Genomic DNA, 16,320 nt, shown 5'->3' on the forward strand with positions numbered 1-16,320 from the left:
GCCAACCTTGCATTACGGATGAGACGGAAATGAGGCAGGCAATAGGGTTGAGGGCATATATTTCCCCAAAAGAGAGTGACATTCTAACCCAGGTTCACTCCTGTAATTACACAGTTCTATTCCTGTAAATACATATAACCTCCTTTCCTTGTTTTGTTAGCGGCATGGAAAGTGTGGAAGATACAAGGCAGCACCTGACACAGTGCACAACTGGTAGTATCCCAAAGCACTTGAAAGAGCAAATAATTCAGTGAAAACCATCCAAAAACTCTGGCAGTGAACAAGTTGTCCTTTCCATTTGCAGTTGCTAAGGTGAAGGGTTTTGGAGCTGATGGAATTTGCACTTACAAGAGAGGAAATATCCCGAAGACCTTACTTTTCCTCCCAAAAGTGTCCCATTGAGTATACAAGATATAAGTTCCTATGCGATACTGATACTAAAGCTTGGATTCTCACAGGTGACAAAAAATGGGCCTAAGCCACCACACTGTGTGCTTTTCCTCTTCTCTCGATAACTTGTCTGGTGGCAGACTGAGTTCATCCTCTCATGGAACTAACATGAAACAGGTTTGTGAACAAAGGTCACATTGTATTGCAGGGGCGGTGCAACATGGTCATCCCTTTTAAGTCTGGAGCAGCTGAATGGCCTAGGGAATGGCAGAGGCAGATGCTAGAAGAGAAGATTTCGTCCCAGGGTAATAGTGTCTGAAGATGGAAAAAAACACAACAGCACCCTGCCATAGGCAGGTTTGAAAAGCCTCATGTTACAATGCATGTGCTGTAGAGGCTGTGTGGACATAACTTAGATCTTTATCAATCTCCCTTGAATGTACTGCCTTTGCTAATGGACTGTGGCAGAGTGTATTGATGCCACCCAGAGGCTGGCAGGGCAGGAATTGACCGTGCTACTGTGGCTAGAGGAAGGACCACATTTGCCTCCCCTTAATATGTGGCTGTCCAGGAATAGGCTATCTGTGAAGGGGTTAATTAATCCCGATCCTCAGGCACACTAGAGTGGGATGTGTTGTGGAGGCTCATGGGGTTGAGCGTAGCATGGAAGATCTCTATGAAGAAGGATAGAGCGGACAGATGTAGGTGGGAAGTGAGAACAGGGTTTTCCTCTTATTCTCTGGATCTTGGCTGAAATGAGACACACTTTAGACCTTGGTTTGGGCTGTCACAAGAGTCAGGGCATTCTTTACATTTACTCTTCTGTTTTACGATTAAGTTTGCATCAAAAGGTGTTTAAGCTTTACCTATAAGGGCAAAGTCCTTTCTTGCTCTGACCAGCCTGTCACACAAGGCAAATCATGTGTGAGGGAGGGAAGGGGCAAATACTAATTAATCACCTAACTCCCATTGAAAATTAGTGGGGGTTAGATGCTTAACTGCTATTTGTGCCTGTGAAATTGTCCCCCATGGTCAATTAAAGATGGACATTTTACACCTCAGCTGTGTTTAGGATAGTTAGAGTCTTTGACTTATCAAAGAAATATTAGGATGTGGGAAACCTACTGACGGCTGCCCATGGTGCTAACGCTCATTCTTTCTCCCCCATTGCACCTTATAATTGCTTGAAAAACAAAGGAATTTAGTCCCAACTCAACTTCTGTGTTCTCACCATAAGTGTTCTACCTGGTACCTGCTTGCGCAACTATTAAAGCCACAAACAGCTGTGAATGAGTAATCCTGTAACAATGTATGCTACTTAAGTTGATCTGGCATGTAGTAGCAGAAGAATAATCTATGTTTTACTGGGTTTTGTGGAAAGCCTGGTGAGCATTGGAGCATTGCATTTTTTGGAGACTGGACTTTTCCTGTGGTGCATCCCAATGTCCTTGATCTACTTTTCTCATTTGACTGCTTGGTGGAAAGAAGTGGCATATGCTTGATTATTTTTGAAACACTTGATGCACTACAGCAGTGCACTGGGTGAAAAGCATGCCCAACACCATCGCACATCCAGGAGTCAGAGACATTTTCATATGGCACATCAAGGAATCAGAGAAGTATGTGTGTCATGCCTTCAGATTCCCAGTCTAAATCCATGCCTAGTTGTGTCTTTCTGGAGGAGTAAAGCCAAAATAGTGCAGTGTCACAACATTCTCTTCAATGACTGCGGCAATAATTTTGGACAGAGTGACATTGGAAACAAGGAAGAGAAATTTCCTCTGTAATGAGGGAGGAAATCAAAACAATGGCTGGGAATATAGTTGAAAATCAGGAGCACAAAAAAGGATGAAGGGAAAGATATTCACAAATATATCCATCACTATCTCTGAGTCCTATGCAACACCATCCAAAAACTCTCCAGGAACGACTTCTTTATTTTGGTCTGATGAAGACACAAGCTGTGGTTCCTGTTAAATCTTCATTGCCTGTTTCTCTATAGTTGGAACCACATCTGAATGAAAATATTATTCACCCAAAATAATGAGCCTTTCCTTGGCACAATAAGAAAAGGGTATTGCCAGCAGTGAGTAAAGTTGCAATACAATATCTTAGCTATATGCCCTCAAATATCTGCTCTGTCTACTCTGAGTATATTTTATATGCTACTGGCACTTTTATGAGGCAATGACTACAGGAATTCTCTCTCTACAAGTAATTGGAAGTACCTGTACTACTGGCAATGCCTTCCTTTACTCTTTTTCCTTTACTGCTTGCCTCTGCAGCTTGTAATATACATGTCCTCTAGAAATACTGGTACTTATTTATTGTGCTGAATCAGAGGATTCAAAAAAGACATGGAAATGACCATGCTGCTAAACCAAGAATGAGATGCCTCTACAATATTGACTTTTGTAATAGAAATGGAAGGAGAATTATGAGGTTGAGGAATATTTACCCCTGCTTATGGACCTCTTCCTCCAAGCATGCCTGGATAACACAAAAGGAATCCCCTGTTTTTTTCTACCCTTTGCCTCCTCCTTTTTTTACTTTGCTACTTCTCTGTCCTTATTTGTCCTTTCCAAGTATGTTAGTTTGAATTCTTTTTTTTTTTTAATTAAAAATGTCAAGATGAATTTGAAGACAGTACAGGAGTACAGGTGCAAAAATCAAAATAACTCTAGGAGGAAAACAAATTCTGAAAAAAAAGAAAGAAACCTTTTGCTCCAGGAAAATTATGGTGGTTAACTTTGTATCTCTTTTGTGAGATGGATATAAACTGTTCAGGAAGGACAGGCAGGGCAGAAAAGGTGGGGGAGTTGCGTTGTATGTAAGAGAGGAGTATGACTGCTCAGAGCTCCGATATGAAACTGCAGAAAAACCTGAGAGTCTCTGGATAAAGTTGAGAAGTGTGAGCAACAAGGGTGATGTCGTGGTTGGAGTCTGCTATAGACCACCAGACCAGGGGGATGAGGTGGATGAGGCTTTCTTCTGGCAACTAGCAGAAGTTGCTAGATCGCAGGCCCTGGTTCTCATGGGAGACTTTAATCACCCTGATATCTGCTGGGAGAGCAATACAGCGGTGCACAGACAATCCAGGAAGTTTTTGGAAAGTGTAGGGGACAATTTCCTGGTGCAAGTCCTGGAGGAACCAACTAGGGGCAGAGCTTTTCTTGACCTGCTGCTCACAAACAGGGAAGAATTAGTAGGGGAAGCAAAAGTGGATGGGAACCTGGGAGGCAGTGACCATGAGATGGTCGAGTTCAGGATCCTGACACAAGGAAGAAAGGAGAGCAGCAGAATACGGACCCTGGACTTCAGAAAAGCAGACTTTGACTCCCTCAGGGAACAGATGGGCAGGATCCCCTGGGAGAATAACATGAAGGGCAAAGGGGTCCAGGAGAGCTGGCTGTATTTTAAAGAATCCTTATTGCGGTTGCAGGAAAAAAACATCCCGATGTGTAGAAAGAATAGTAAATATGGCAGGCGACCAGCTTGGCTAAACAGTGAAATCCTTGCTGAACTTAAACGCAAAAAAGAAGCTTACAAGAAGTGGAAGATTGGACAAATGACCAGGGAGGAGTATAAAACTATTGCTCAGGCATGCAGGAATGAAATCAGGAAGGCCAAATCACACTTGGAGTTGCAGCTAGCAAGAGATGTTAAGAGTAACAAGAAAGGTTTCTTCAGGTATGTTAGCAACAAGAAGAAAGTCAAGGAAAGTGTGGGCCCCTTACTGAATGTGGGAGGCAACCTAGTGACCGAGGATGTGGAAAAAGCTAATGTACTCAATGATTTTTTTGCCTCTGTCTTCACAAACAAGGTCAGCTCCCAGACTGCTGCACTGGGCAGCACAATATGGGGAGAAGGTGACCAGCCCTATGTGGAGAAAGAAGTGGTTCGGGACTATTTAGAAAAACTGGATGTGCACAAGTCCATGGGGCCGGATGCGCTGCATCCGAGGGTGCTAAAGGAGTTGGCGGATGAGATTGCAGAGCCATTAGCCATTATTTTTGAAAACTCATGGCGATCGGGGGAGGTCCCGGATGACTGGAAAAAGGCTAATGTAGTGCCCATCTTTAAAAAAGGGAAGAAGGAGGATCCGGGGAACTACAGGCCAGTCAGCCTCACCTCAGTCCCTGGAAAAATCATGGAACAGGTCCTCAAGGAATCAATTATGAAACACTTAGAGGAGAGGAAAGTGATCAGGAACAGTCAGCATGCATTCACCAAAGGGAAGTCGTGCCTGACTAACCTAATTGCCTTCTATGATGAGATAACTGGCTCTGTGGATGAGGGGAAAGCAGTGGATGTGTTATTCCTTGACTTTAGCAAAGCTTTTGACACAGTCTCCCACAGTATTCTTGCCGCCAAGTTAAAGAAATATGGGCTGGATGAATGGACTGTAAGGTGGATAGAAAGCTGGCTAGATCGTCGGGCTCAACGGGTAGTGATCAATGGCTCCATGTCTAGTTGGCAGCCGGTTTCAAGCGGAGTGCCCCAAGGGTCGGTCCTGGGGCCGGTTTTGTTTAATATCTTTATTAATGATCTGGAGGATGGTGTGGACTGCACTCTCAGCAAGTTTGCAGATGACACTAAACTAGGAGGCGTGGTAGATACACTAGAGGGTAGGGATCGGATACAGAGGGACCTAGACAAATTAGAGGATTGGGCCAAAAAAAACCTGATGAGGTTCAACAAGGATAAGTGCAGAGTCCTGCACTTAGGACGGAAGAATCCCATGCACTGCTACAGACTAGGGACCGAATGGCTAGGTAGCAGTTCTGCAGAAAAGGACCTAGGGGTCACAGTGGACGAGAAGCTGGATATGAGTCAACAGTGTGCTCTTGTTGCCAAGAAGGCTAACGGCATTTTGGGCTGTATAAGTAGGGGCATTGCCAGCAGATCGAGGAACGTGATCGTTCCCCTTTATTCGACATTGGTGAGGCCTCATCTGGAATACTGTGTTCAATTTTGGGCCCCACACTACAAGAAGGATGTGGAAAAATTGGAAAGAGTCCAGCGGAGGGCAACAAAAATGATTAGGGGTCTGGAGCACATGACTTATGAGGAGAGGCTGAGGGAACTGGGATTGTTTAGTCTCCAGAAGAGAAGAATGAGGGGGGATTTGATAGCAGCCTTCAACTACCTGAAGGGAGGTTCCAAAGAGGATGGAGTTCGGCTGTTCTCAGTGGTGGCAGATGACAGAACAAGGAGCAATGGTCTCAAGTTGCAGTGGGGGAGGTCCAGGTTGGATATTAGGAAACACTATTTCACTAGGAGGGTGGTGAAGCACTGGAATGCGTTACCTAGGGAGGTGGTGGAGTCTCCTTCCTTGGAGGTTTTTAAGGCCCGGCTTGACAAAGCCCTGGCTGGGATGATTTAGTTGGGAATTGGTCCTGCTTTGAGCAGGGGGTTGGACTAGATGACCTCTTGAGGTCCCTTCCAACCCTGATATTCTATGATTCTATGATTCTATGATTCTATGAAAGTGTTTGTTTTCCAGATGTTAAAAAAAGAAAGAGAGAAAATAAATGGAAATGAAGTTGATTAATTATAGGCAACCAATGAAGGACTCTAAGGGTGCGTCTACACTTACTTCCTGGTTCGGCGGCAGGCAATCGATCTTCTGGGATCGATTTATCGCATCTTGTCTAGACGCGATAAATCGATCCCGGATCGATCCCGGAAGTGCTCGCCGTCGACGCCGGTACTCCAGCTCGGCGAGAGGAGTACGCGGCATCGACGGGGGAGCCTGCCTGCCGCGTCTGGACCCGCGGTAAGTTCGGAATAAGGTACTTCGAATTCAGCTACGTTATTAACGTAGCTGAATTTGCGTACCTTAGTCCGAAGTGGGGGGTTAGTGTGGACCAGGCCTAACATTTGTAGTAGTAATAGGGTTTACTTTGGGTAGGCTGCAGCCAGTAGAAGGTGTCCAGATCTCTTACCATTGAACAGATATGTCATTCCCTCCATTGAGGGCAGTAGTTCACATAGTCAATGTGCAGACAAATAGAGACAAATTTAGAGCCTGTTCCTCCAAGTGCTCAGATCGTGTAACTCCCATTGAAGTCCATGGGAGTTATGTGTATGGGGAGCATGCAGGAGGAAGGCCCATAATGTGTGATCATATGTAGACAAAGATATTTAGCATGAATGTCTTGCGTAGAGAGTTTACAATTCATTGTAAATAAGAGAAAAGCAGGTGTAAGAGAGTTTGGAGCATGCTCTGCTGATCCCGCTAATCTCTTTCAGTAGATACAGAGCTAAATTCTCCTCTGACTTACTCATCCTGTAACCCCCAATGGTGTTTACTGCATATTCTTGATTTCTCCTTATCAACACTCTGAGATTCTGCCTTGTTTTCATTTTCTGGTGGATTGAATTATGTAGAGAATCTAATTGTCACTTGTGAATGTGGAACTGAAGCCCTCATGGAAAATAAAGGGGGGGAGGAGGCTATGAAAATGAAGAAACAAGTCACAAAGAAACAACAACAAAAATGCTTTTTTCAAACATTTAGGGCTAGATTATATACAAATAATACAACTTTTAGTAGAGAGTGAGACATCATTGTGCCACTACAAGAGCATAACATCAACAAATTACAACTCCTGGATCATATATAATGACATGTCAGCTCTCCTGGCTCCTAGTGCATTGAGGGGAGAAGCAAGATTTTCCCTTCTCCTTCATAGAATCAAAGAAGATTAGGGTCAAAGAGACCTCAGGAGGTCATCTAGTCCAACCCCCTGCTCAAAGAAGGACTATCCCCAACTAAATCATCTGAGCCAGGGCTTTGTCAAGCCGGGCCTTAAACACCTCTAAGGATGGAGATTCCACCACCTCCCTAGGTAACCCATTCCAGTGCTTCACCACCCTCCGAGTGAAATAGTATTTCCTAATATCCAACCTAGACCTCCCCCACTGCAACTTGAGACCATTGCTTCTTGTTCTGTCATCTGCCACCACTGAGAACAGCGGAGCTCCATCCTCTTTGGAACCCAGCTTCAGGTAGTTGAAGGCTGCTATCAAATCCCCCCTCACTCTTCTCCAGACTAAATAACCCCAGTTCCCTCAGCCTCTCCTGGTAAGTCATGTGACCCAGCTCCCTGATCATTTTTGTTGCCCTCTGCTGGACTCTCTCCAATTTGTCCACATCCTTTCTGTAGAGGGGGGCCCAAAACTAGATGCAATACTCCAGATGTGGCTTCACCAGTGCCGAATAGAGGGGAATAATCACTTCCCTCAATCTGCTGGCAATGCTCCTACTAATGCAGCCCAATATGCCGTTAGCCTTCTTGGCAACAAGGGCACACTGCTGACAAATAGAGAGCTACTCATCCACTGTAATCCCCAGGTCCTTTTTTGTAGAACTGCTGCTTAGCCAGTGGGTCCCCAGCCTGTAGCTGTGCATGGGATTTTTCTGTCTTAAGTGCAGGACTCTGCACTTGTCCTTGTTGAACCTCATCAGGTTTCTTTTGGCCCAATCCTCCAATTTGTCTAGGTCACTCTGAACCCTATCCCTACCCTCCAGCATATCTACCTCTCTCCCCAGTTTAGTGTCATCTGCAAACTTGCTGAGGGTGCAATCCATCCCATCATCCAGATCATTAATAAAGATGTTGAACAAAACCAACCCCAGGACCGACCGGCTGCCAACTAGACATCGATGTTGATCACTACCCGTTGAGCCCAACAATCTAGCCAGCTTTCTATACACCTTATGGTCCATTCATCCAATCCATACTTTTTTTACTTGCTGGCAAGAATACTGTGGGAGACTGTATCAAAAGCTTTCCTACCCATTTGCTCCAGATTTGTGTGTTTGGGGAGAGAAGGAGGAGGGGCGGGGGTGAGAATGAACATACAGTGCCCCTTATTTTTTTGTGCCCAAACTGAAGCTTCAAGTGGCCATACATGGGCATGAGGGGATTTATACATTTCCCTTCTGACCGTGTCTGAGCATGTCATCTTGAGTCAAAATCTAACCCATAGAGCTAGTCCAAAATTACCCATCTCAACTATTTTTGACAGCAAATGGTCTTTTTTCTAAAGAAAAAAAGCAATTTCTTTTTAAAATGTTTCTTCCATAGAAAACCAAAAATTACACATTTCTGGAAAATTTTATTTCCCGCTTTCTTTCCCTTTTTGACAGCAGAAAAGACGGGGATGGGTGCAAAATCCCAAAGACCAAAAAAGCCTTCAGTTTTTGTTTTTTTGAGAGGAGATTTTTTTTCCACATGTTTTTTTAATTAAAACTAATCAGGGAATTAAAAATCGAAAAATTCTTGAAAACAGTCTTTTTTTTTTTTTACCAGCTCTATCCTTAGTAAATATTTTACTTTTATTTTCCATCAGTTTTGTCAGTGATGAGAAATATTTTGCCTAGTTAGTATAGTGAAAAGTGAACTAGGAAAACAAGTTGAGATAAGATAAAGATGAACCATAGCCCTCATCCAGAACTAAAGCAGAAGCCTAACCAAATATGTCTTGACATTTGGAAAAAGTTCAGTCAACATTTTTAAAAAATATATATTTTGTATCCTTTTTTACTTTTGAGAATAGAACAGAAATATATAAATATTACCAAATATAGCAAGCATATGGTTTAAAGTAGAGCTGGTCCAAACTTGAAATTTACATCCAATGGGAAATTTTGATTTAGTAGAAACTGCATTTTCCACAGAAAAAAATATGTAGCTGGAAAATTCCTAAACAGCTCCACTATTACCAATGCAACAATATACAGGCAATAATTGGAATACAATGAGGAAGCCTGTTTGCATAAGAATTTGAGCCTGACTTCTCAACAAAAGCTGTTTGTCTAGGTCTCTCATCTTTAGATTGCTTTATTATAGGTGGCCTTCTAACTAGAGCTGGGCAAAATATCCTGGTTTTCTTTTATTATTATTATTTTCAAGGGTTTTTAATGGGAAAACAGTTTATATTTTTCAAACAGAACAATGTTTGAAGAAAATTTTCCAAACAAACTCTCCAACTGGTCAGAACACAAAAAATTATCTCTTCCTCCATTTTTAATGACAAATAAATAAAATAAATGTCAACTAGGGTGACCAGATGTCCCGATTTTATAGGGACAGTCCCGATTTTTGGTTCTTTTTTTTATATAGACTCCTATTACCCCCCACCCCCTGTCCCGATTTTTCACATTTGCTGTCTGGTCACCCTAAGTCAACACAAAATGTCTAAATCAGCTCTACTTCTTGCTTTCTGAGGCTCATCCATGAAGCCCTGTGCATGCTATTAAAAAAAAAAAGCAGTGTAGAAGTAATATTATCACTCAGTATTTTGTGCTAAGTAATTTAACATGATCATTTTTTGAAATCGCATCAATGTAGTTTAACTAATATTACCACCTGGGGCATTTGATTTTGTTTTTTGTGGGGCTTGCAGACTTTCATATTCTAGGGCTAAAGCAGAGATGTCACATTTTTCTTCAAATTAATTGTATCTGTGGTAGTGCCTGGTTTATGAACTCATCACTGGCTATCAAGTTCAATGGACTGGATTCTTTCCAGCAGCTGGTTTTTATTTGTTTTGTTTTGTTTGTTTGTCTTGTGCTTCTTTAAGTAGTTGAGCATAGCTTTCTGCTGTTCTGAGAGTTTCTCAAGCATATAGGAAATAATGTTCAGTGATTTGAAACCTGCTGCTTCAGCTGATAAATTGTCCTCCTCTTGCAGCTTAGTCAGGATATTTACTGAGTCTGGAAAGAGTTGCCTATGGTTGCCACAGATTTTTTTTTCATGTCATCACAAACATATTTCCAATGTTCCTGTTTATGCAGGAAGTTACCAATGAGCAACGTAAGCAGTTTGCTAAGTATGACATCTTTTACAGTGCTAACTATGGCATATTTTACAAAACACATTGTATGCTACTACTGTGGTCCTAATTTTTTTAGAAGAATAATCATGGCTATGAAGCTGTAATTAAACCATAAACCATTTCACCAGAAAAGTACACATCATGCTACATATATTCATGTTTCTGTGGGTCTTACGGTTAACTGAGGGAGCATCTTGCTGATGACTTCCAACACATATTTACAGGAGTAATCTGAGCTTCTCTTCTTATACTGCTGCTATGACCTTGCATTGTAATAGTTATTCACCATAATTGGCCCTTGAATACATGATTTCATGTAACAGTAGACTGCCTTGCTTAAGAAACAGGTCTAGGCATTATTGGGATATCATCATATGGAATCAATATCTCTAAAGCTTTTAATGAATCAAAAGAAACTGGAAGGTTCTGCTTGGACAATGTAAACTTCTGTAGGTTTTATAGTAGAGTGGACAAGAATGTGAAATGAAAGAGGATAAAATTAATCTTTGTGCTATAGCTCTGGTATTTTGTTGACTTTCTTTTACCTTTCTGAAACTTCCCACTTTCAAGTCTATCATAATAAATTCAGAGAAATTATATCTATGTCAGACAACAATTGACAGATCAGTACTTCAGAAAAACTCTTAGGGTTTAATTTTCAATGTATTTCACATGAGAAAAAGAAGGATCATTTTTATTATTGGCCTTATTTCCAGTGCAATGGACTGAAAATGTACCAATTTCAGTCCTACTAAAGAAATAATTATTCCCTATTTGTGGGAATGTAGGAATTGCTATATCAGATCAGACCACTAGTCTATTCTATCTGATGCCCTACCTTCAAGAGTTGACAATAGCTAATGCTCCAGAGGAAAGCAGTGTCGACTCTTCAAATCACCTAGCCATTTGAGATGCGTAGAGAATTTCTTCTTGAACCCTAGCAGGCAACAAGCTTATGTTCTGAAGCATGAGATTTAATTATTCTTTTCTTAGTATACGTTGCTATAGATATTGCTAATGTGAATAGGACTGGATGACTCAAAGGAGTAGTAATATGATACAAAGTACTTAATCTCTAGCTCACTGATTCATATCCAATTCAGGTTGACAGGCTGGTCCATAGTGACTAAAATTGTTAGTGTCTGAAAGACATTTGGTGATCTTTGGGAAATGAATTGTTGGTCTCAGTCCAATTCCCTATAGACAATCTAACAATCACAATTACTGGCATTAATTGGCTACCTTGCTGTCAGTCTCAGCAGAGACCAAAATTTAAATGGAAATCGAAACTGAACTATTCCCAGCCCTATATGTCATCCTTCCATGTAAGGGCCAAGGCACTTTGCTGAAGCATTCACTAGAACCTTTTGTATAGGATATAGGTTTTCAAGTCTCAAGGACTCCCATATAAAGAAGCACTACAGTGTCCTCCAGCTGTGGTCAAAACCACTATATCTTACACTAGTAATACAGGGGTACTTCAGTGTGTATAATACTGTGGTATTCTTATAAGGTCCCTGAAACGCAACACCTTTCACTAGCACATGGTGTTATGTTATTTGGTTGGTTGGTTTTGAAACAGTCATAAATTATCTAGCTCCTTTTCAAGGCCAGAATCTCCAGTATGATCTTTGCACTTTGTGATGTTCAGAAGTTTGGCCATAATTGGGTAGTGGAGAATTTCCCTTGTGGAGAGGAACTCTCTGGTGGTGTAAACCTGTTGGCGCAGTTCCTGTGCTAGACATACTACCCTGAACGCCACTGTAAGGAGAATGGCAGGACAGGAAGAGGATCCTGGTAGAATGTGTCTACTACAACAAACCTCCACTGGTATATGGTCCTTCCTGTGATTAACTGGTGCTGGAACCAGGCCAGCACAGCAAGTCGCCCCTTTCCCTGAGCCAAGTGGAGCCCAGATACAGGAGGTAATTGAGGCCTCTGACTCTGTCTTTGTGGGGGGTTGTGTTAATCACAGTTAACTCAAGCGATTAACAAAAAACAAATGAACTAGATTTTTAAAAAAATAGTTGTGATTAATCACAGTTTTAATCACACTGTTAAACCATAATAGAATAGAAATTTAATTTTATAAACATTTTGGATGTTTTTCTATATTTTCAAATATATTGATTTCAATTACAACACAGAATATAAAGTGTACAGTGTTCACATTATTTTATTATTTTTATTTTATTATTAAAATTTATATTAAAATTCGTTTATATTTATGGGAGATAATGCTGCCTGCTTTTTATTTACAATATCACCTGAAATTGAGAACAGGTGATCACATGGCACTGTTGTAGCCAGCATTGCAAGGTATTTTCATGCAAGATATGCTAACCATTTGTATGCCCCTTCATACTTCTACTTGTACATTCTAAAGTGTGAATGCTCCCAGAGCGACTCATGAATCACACAGAGAAAGGCATCAGCCAAATCCCTCCAGCTCCCAGCCTTGTACATCAGGAATATACCATCTTGCACTGCTCAAGACTCTTTCTTGAGCAATGCAAGTTTATTAATTGGTTCACCACTTCATCAATGGAAAGTGGATATACACCAGCCTTTCTAAACCTGAGCAGATTTACCAAGCTTTTCAGGCAAACTCATAGAATCATAGAATATTAGGGTTGGAAGAGACCTCAGGAGGTTATCTAGTCCAATCCCCTGCTCAAAGCAGGACCAACACCAACTAAATCATTCCAGCCAGGGCTTTGTCAAGCCGGGCCTAAAAAACCTCTAAGGATGGAGATTCCACCACCTCCCTAGGTAACACATTCCAGTGCTTCACCACCCTCCGAGTGAAATAGTGTTTCCTAATATCCAACCTAGACCTCCTGCACTGCAACTTGAGACTATTGCTTCTTGTTCTGTCATCTGCCACCACTGAGAACAGCCTAGCTCCATCCTCTTTGGAATCCCCCTTCAGGTAGTTGAAGGCTGCTATGAAATCCCCCTCACTCTTCTCTTCTCCACACTAAATAACCCCCGTTCCCTCAGACTCTCCTTGTAAGTCATGTGCCCCAGCCCCCTAATCATTTTTGTTGCCCTCCACTGGACTCTCTCCAATTTGTCCACATCCCTTCTGCCGTGTGGGGACCAAAACTGGATGCAATACTCCAGGTGTGGCCTCACTAGTGCCGAATAGAGGGGAATAATCACTTCCCTCGATCTGCTGTCAATGCTCCTACTAATACAGCCCAATATGCCATTGGCCTTCTTGGCAATGAGGGCACACTGCTGACTCATATCCAGCTTCTTGTCCACTGTAATCCCCAGGTCCTTTTCTGCAGAACTGCTGCTTAGCTAGTCAGTGCCCAGCCTGTAGCGATGCATGGGATTCTTCCTTCCTAAGTGCAGGACTCTGCACTTGTCCTTGTTGAACCTCATCAGATTTCTTTTGGTGCAATCCTCCAATTTGTCTAGGTCACTCTGGACCCTATTCTTACCCTCCAACATATCTACCTCTCTCCCCAGTTTAGTGTCATCTGCAAATTTGCTGAAGGTGCAATTCATCCCATCATCCAGATCATTAATAAAGATGTTGAACAAAACCAGCCCCAGGACCGACATCTGGGGCAAGCCGCTTGATACCGGCTGCCAACTAGACATTGAGCCATTGATCACTACCCATTGAGCCCACAATCCAGCCAACTTTCTATCCACTTTATAATCCATTCATCCAATCCATATTTTTTTAACTCACTGGTAAAGATAAACAAGTTTATTGATTACAAAAGATAGATTTTATGTGATTATAAGTGATAGGCAAAAAGCCAGAGAGAGTTACCAAAAAAACCCAAAATAAGCGCACAATCTAAATCCTAAACCTGTAAGATACTAGGCATTTAGTATTTAGATCAAACAGTTTTCTCACTCCAGTGGATGTTACAGTTCATAATACACAGGTTTCATTCTTGAAACCTGGGCCAGTCTCTAGTGTTGGACTCTTCAGTCTTCTGAGCATTCTTGTTGCTTGCAGCTTAAGTGGGGGGAGGAGAAAAGGACCAGGCATGTCTGGCTTTGCTGAGTCCAAGGTGAAGAAATACCCCCGGTGTATCTCCTGTGAGTGAGTCATTGAATTGCAACTACTCTGCTGGACAGTGGCTGGTGATGTCTGTTCACCACCCCTGGCATTGGTTAATTCCTTTGTTGTTGTCTCTGGAGAGCTGGTATGTGGGTGCTTCCCAAACCCAAAGTGTTTTTTAGTGAAAACCATACAACACAATTCTTATAATTTTATATGCATTAATGATATACATATTTAGATGGAACAATGGGTTTCAGCTGATCATAATCTTTCCTCTGATACCTCACATGGCAAGCTTTATATGCAATATCACAATTATATATAGATGAGGAATGTGTGGGTTACAGGGCGCTCCCCCGAGGTATATAGTGTCACAGAAGTATTGTACAGTAGTTAGTTAAGGTACTAACGTAGGATTCTGGAGACCCAAGTTCAGTTCCATGTTCTATCAAAGACTTCCTGTGTGACATTAGGACAGATCTTCAAAGGTATTTAGGCTTCTAAGTCCCATTGAAATTAATTGTAGTTAGGAGCCTAAATACTTTTGAGGATCTGGACCTATGTTCCTCATCTGTAAAATGGGCACTTCTCTACCTCACAGGGGTGTTATGAGGATAAATACATTAAACACTGTGAGATGCTCAGATACTATGGTGATGAGGTCATGTAAGTACCTAAGAGTTTTATTAACTAATTATAAAACAGAGAGTAGTATTGGGGTATAAGCTTGTTGGGACCAAGGACCTGTCTTATTCTACTTATCCTATGGCACAGAATACATAATAATCGTATAATATGGTGATATTGTACTTGTAGCCACTTGAAACAGACAAATATTGCATCCTGTTATATCTTTCATTGAGATATCAGAAAGTCTAAAGATCTATTAACATTAAGGTAACATCAGACCAGCAATGTATGCTTGTTTTCTTTATTTTGATTTTAAAAGATGGCTATAAAAGACTCTAGGAACCCTTAAAACATAACTGGTACTGGAAAAAAAAATAAAGTAAAAACCCCACAGCATTAAAATTATTAAAATTATTCAATTGGGAATTCTGGAAGTCAGCCTCCTACAAAAAAGCTCCTTTCCACCTCTTCATTATTGTTGAAAGCATACCTTCCGCCCTCTCCAAACTTCCCAGTCACACGTGTCTTTTGCAACATACTTGGAAAATCACCAAAATCAGGCAATTTTGGACCAAAGTTGGAGCAAGTTCAAGCATCCAAAGCTCTCACTCAGAACACCATAGTGATGGTGTCTCCCCACAAAATATGTCATTTAGAACGAGATATTTAAGCAAACCAAAAGACCTTCTAGCTCTCTTTTCTATGACTAATGTTTACTTCTGTTTAACAGGTGATTTGTATATTGGAGGAGTGGCGAAAGAAATGTATAAATCCTTACCAAAACTAGTGCATGCAAAGGAGGGATTTCAAGGTTGCCTTGCATCAGTTGACTTAAATGGACGTCTGCCTGATCTGATCTCGGATGCCCTGTTTTGCAACGGACAAATAGAAAGAGGATGTGAAGGTACTGAACATCATAGTAGTTTCATCATAAGTATTTCCAATATAAAGCAGATATTCTTATATCTCGTTGTGCAAGTGTTAGACCCATCCTGCTGAGTCCTGTTTATTTGTACTCTCTATATGATGAGTTTATATTTTACCTGTGTGATTAGCATTGTGCCTCGGTTGGAGTATAACTTGTGTACACTATTAATGAGGGTAAATGCCCCCGAGGGAGAAATGTATACCTACTCAACAAAGCACAAACTAACCTGAGAACATTAATTTACCTCTTGAATAGAATCTGTAGATTCTGCTCTTCTTTAGTGACAAGCTGGTTTTCAAGTCTTTTGTTTGTTTGTGGCATATTTTATTTAATCATGGTAACAGTAACAATTAGCTTCTATATAGTACTTAGGCATTAACTAATATATAAGAAGTCTCCCCATGTCTGCTCTGTATTATGCTACCTGCTTAGATTATGATTTTTTTGGTTGTAAATCTTCCTATCCATTGAAATTAATACTGTGCTCTGT

At 41.4% G+C, this 16,320-nt stretch overlaps 1 protein-coding gene across 25 annotated transcripts in view; it reads left to right on the forward strand.

Moving 5' to 3' along the window:
* The window catches only part of NRXN1 (neurexin 1), a 1,214,702-nt gene that overhangs the window by 633,527 nt on the left and 564,855 nt on the right, over nucleotides 1-16,320 (forward strand). For all 25 annotated transcript variants that reach the window (XM_065401764.1, XM_065401747.1, XM_065401749.1 and 22 more), the window contains one exon: nucleotides 15,633-15,806. In XM_065401764.1, the coding sequence (XP_065257836.1) occupies nucleotides 15,633-15,806 (174 nt within the window). The remainder of the gene's footprint in view (nucleotides 1-15,632; nucleotides 15,807-16,320) is intronic.

This window comes from Emys orbicularis, chromosome 3 (genome assembly GCF_028017835.1).
Source record: "Emys orbicularis isolate rEmyOrb1 chromosome 3, rEmyOrb1.hap1, whole genome shotgun sequence".
Classification (NCBI taxonomy): domain Eukaryota; kingdom Metazoa; phylum Chordata; order Testudines; family Emydidae; genus Emys; species Emys orbicularis.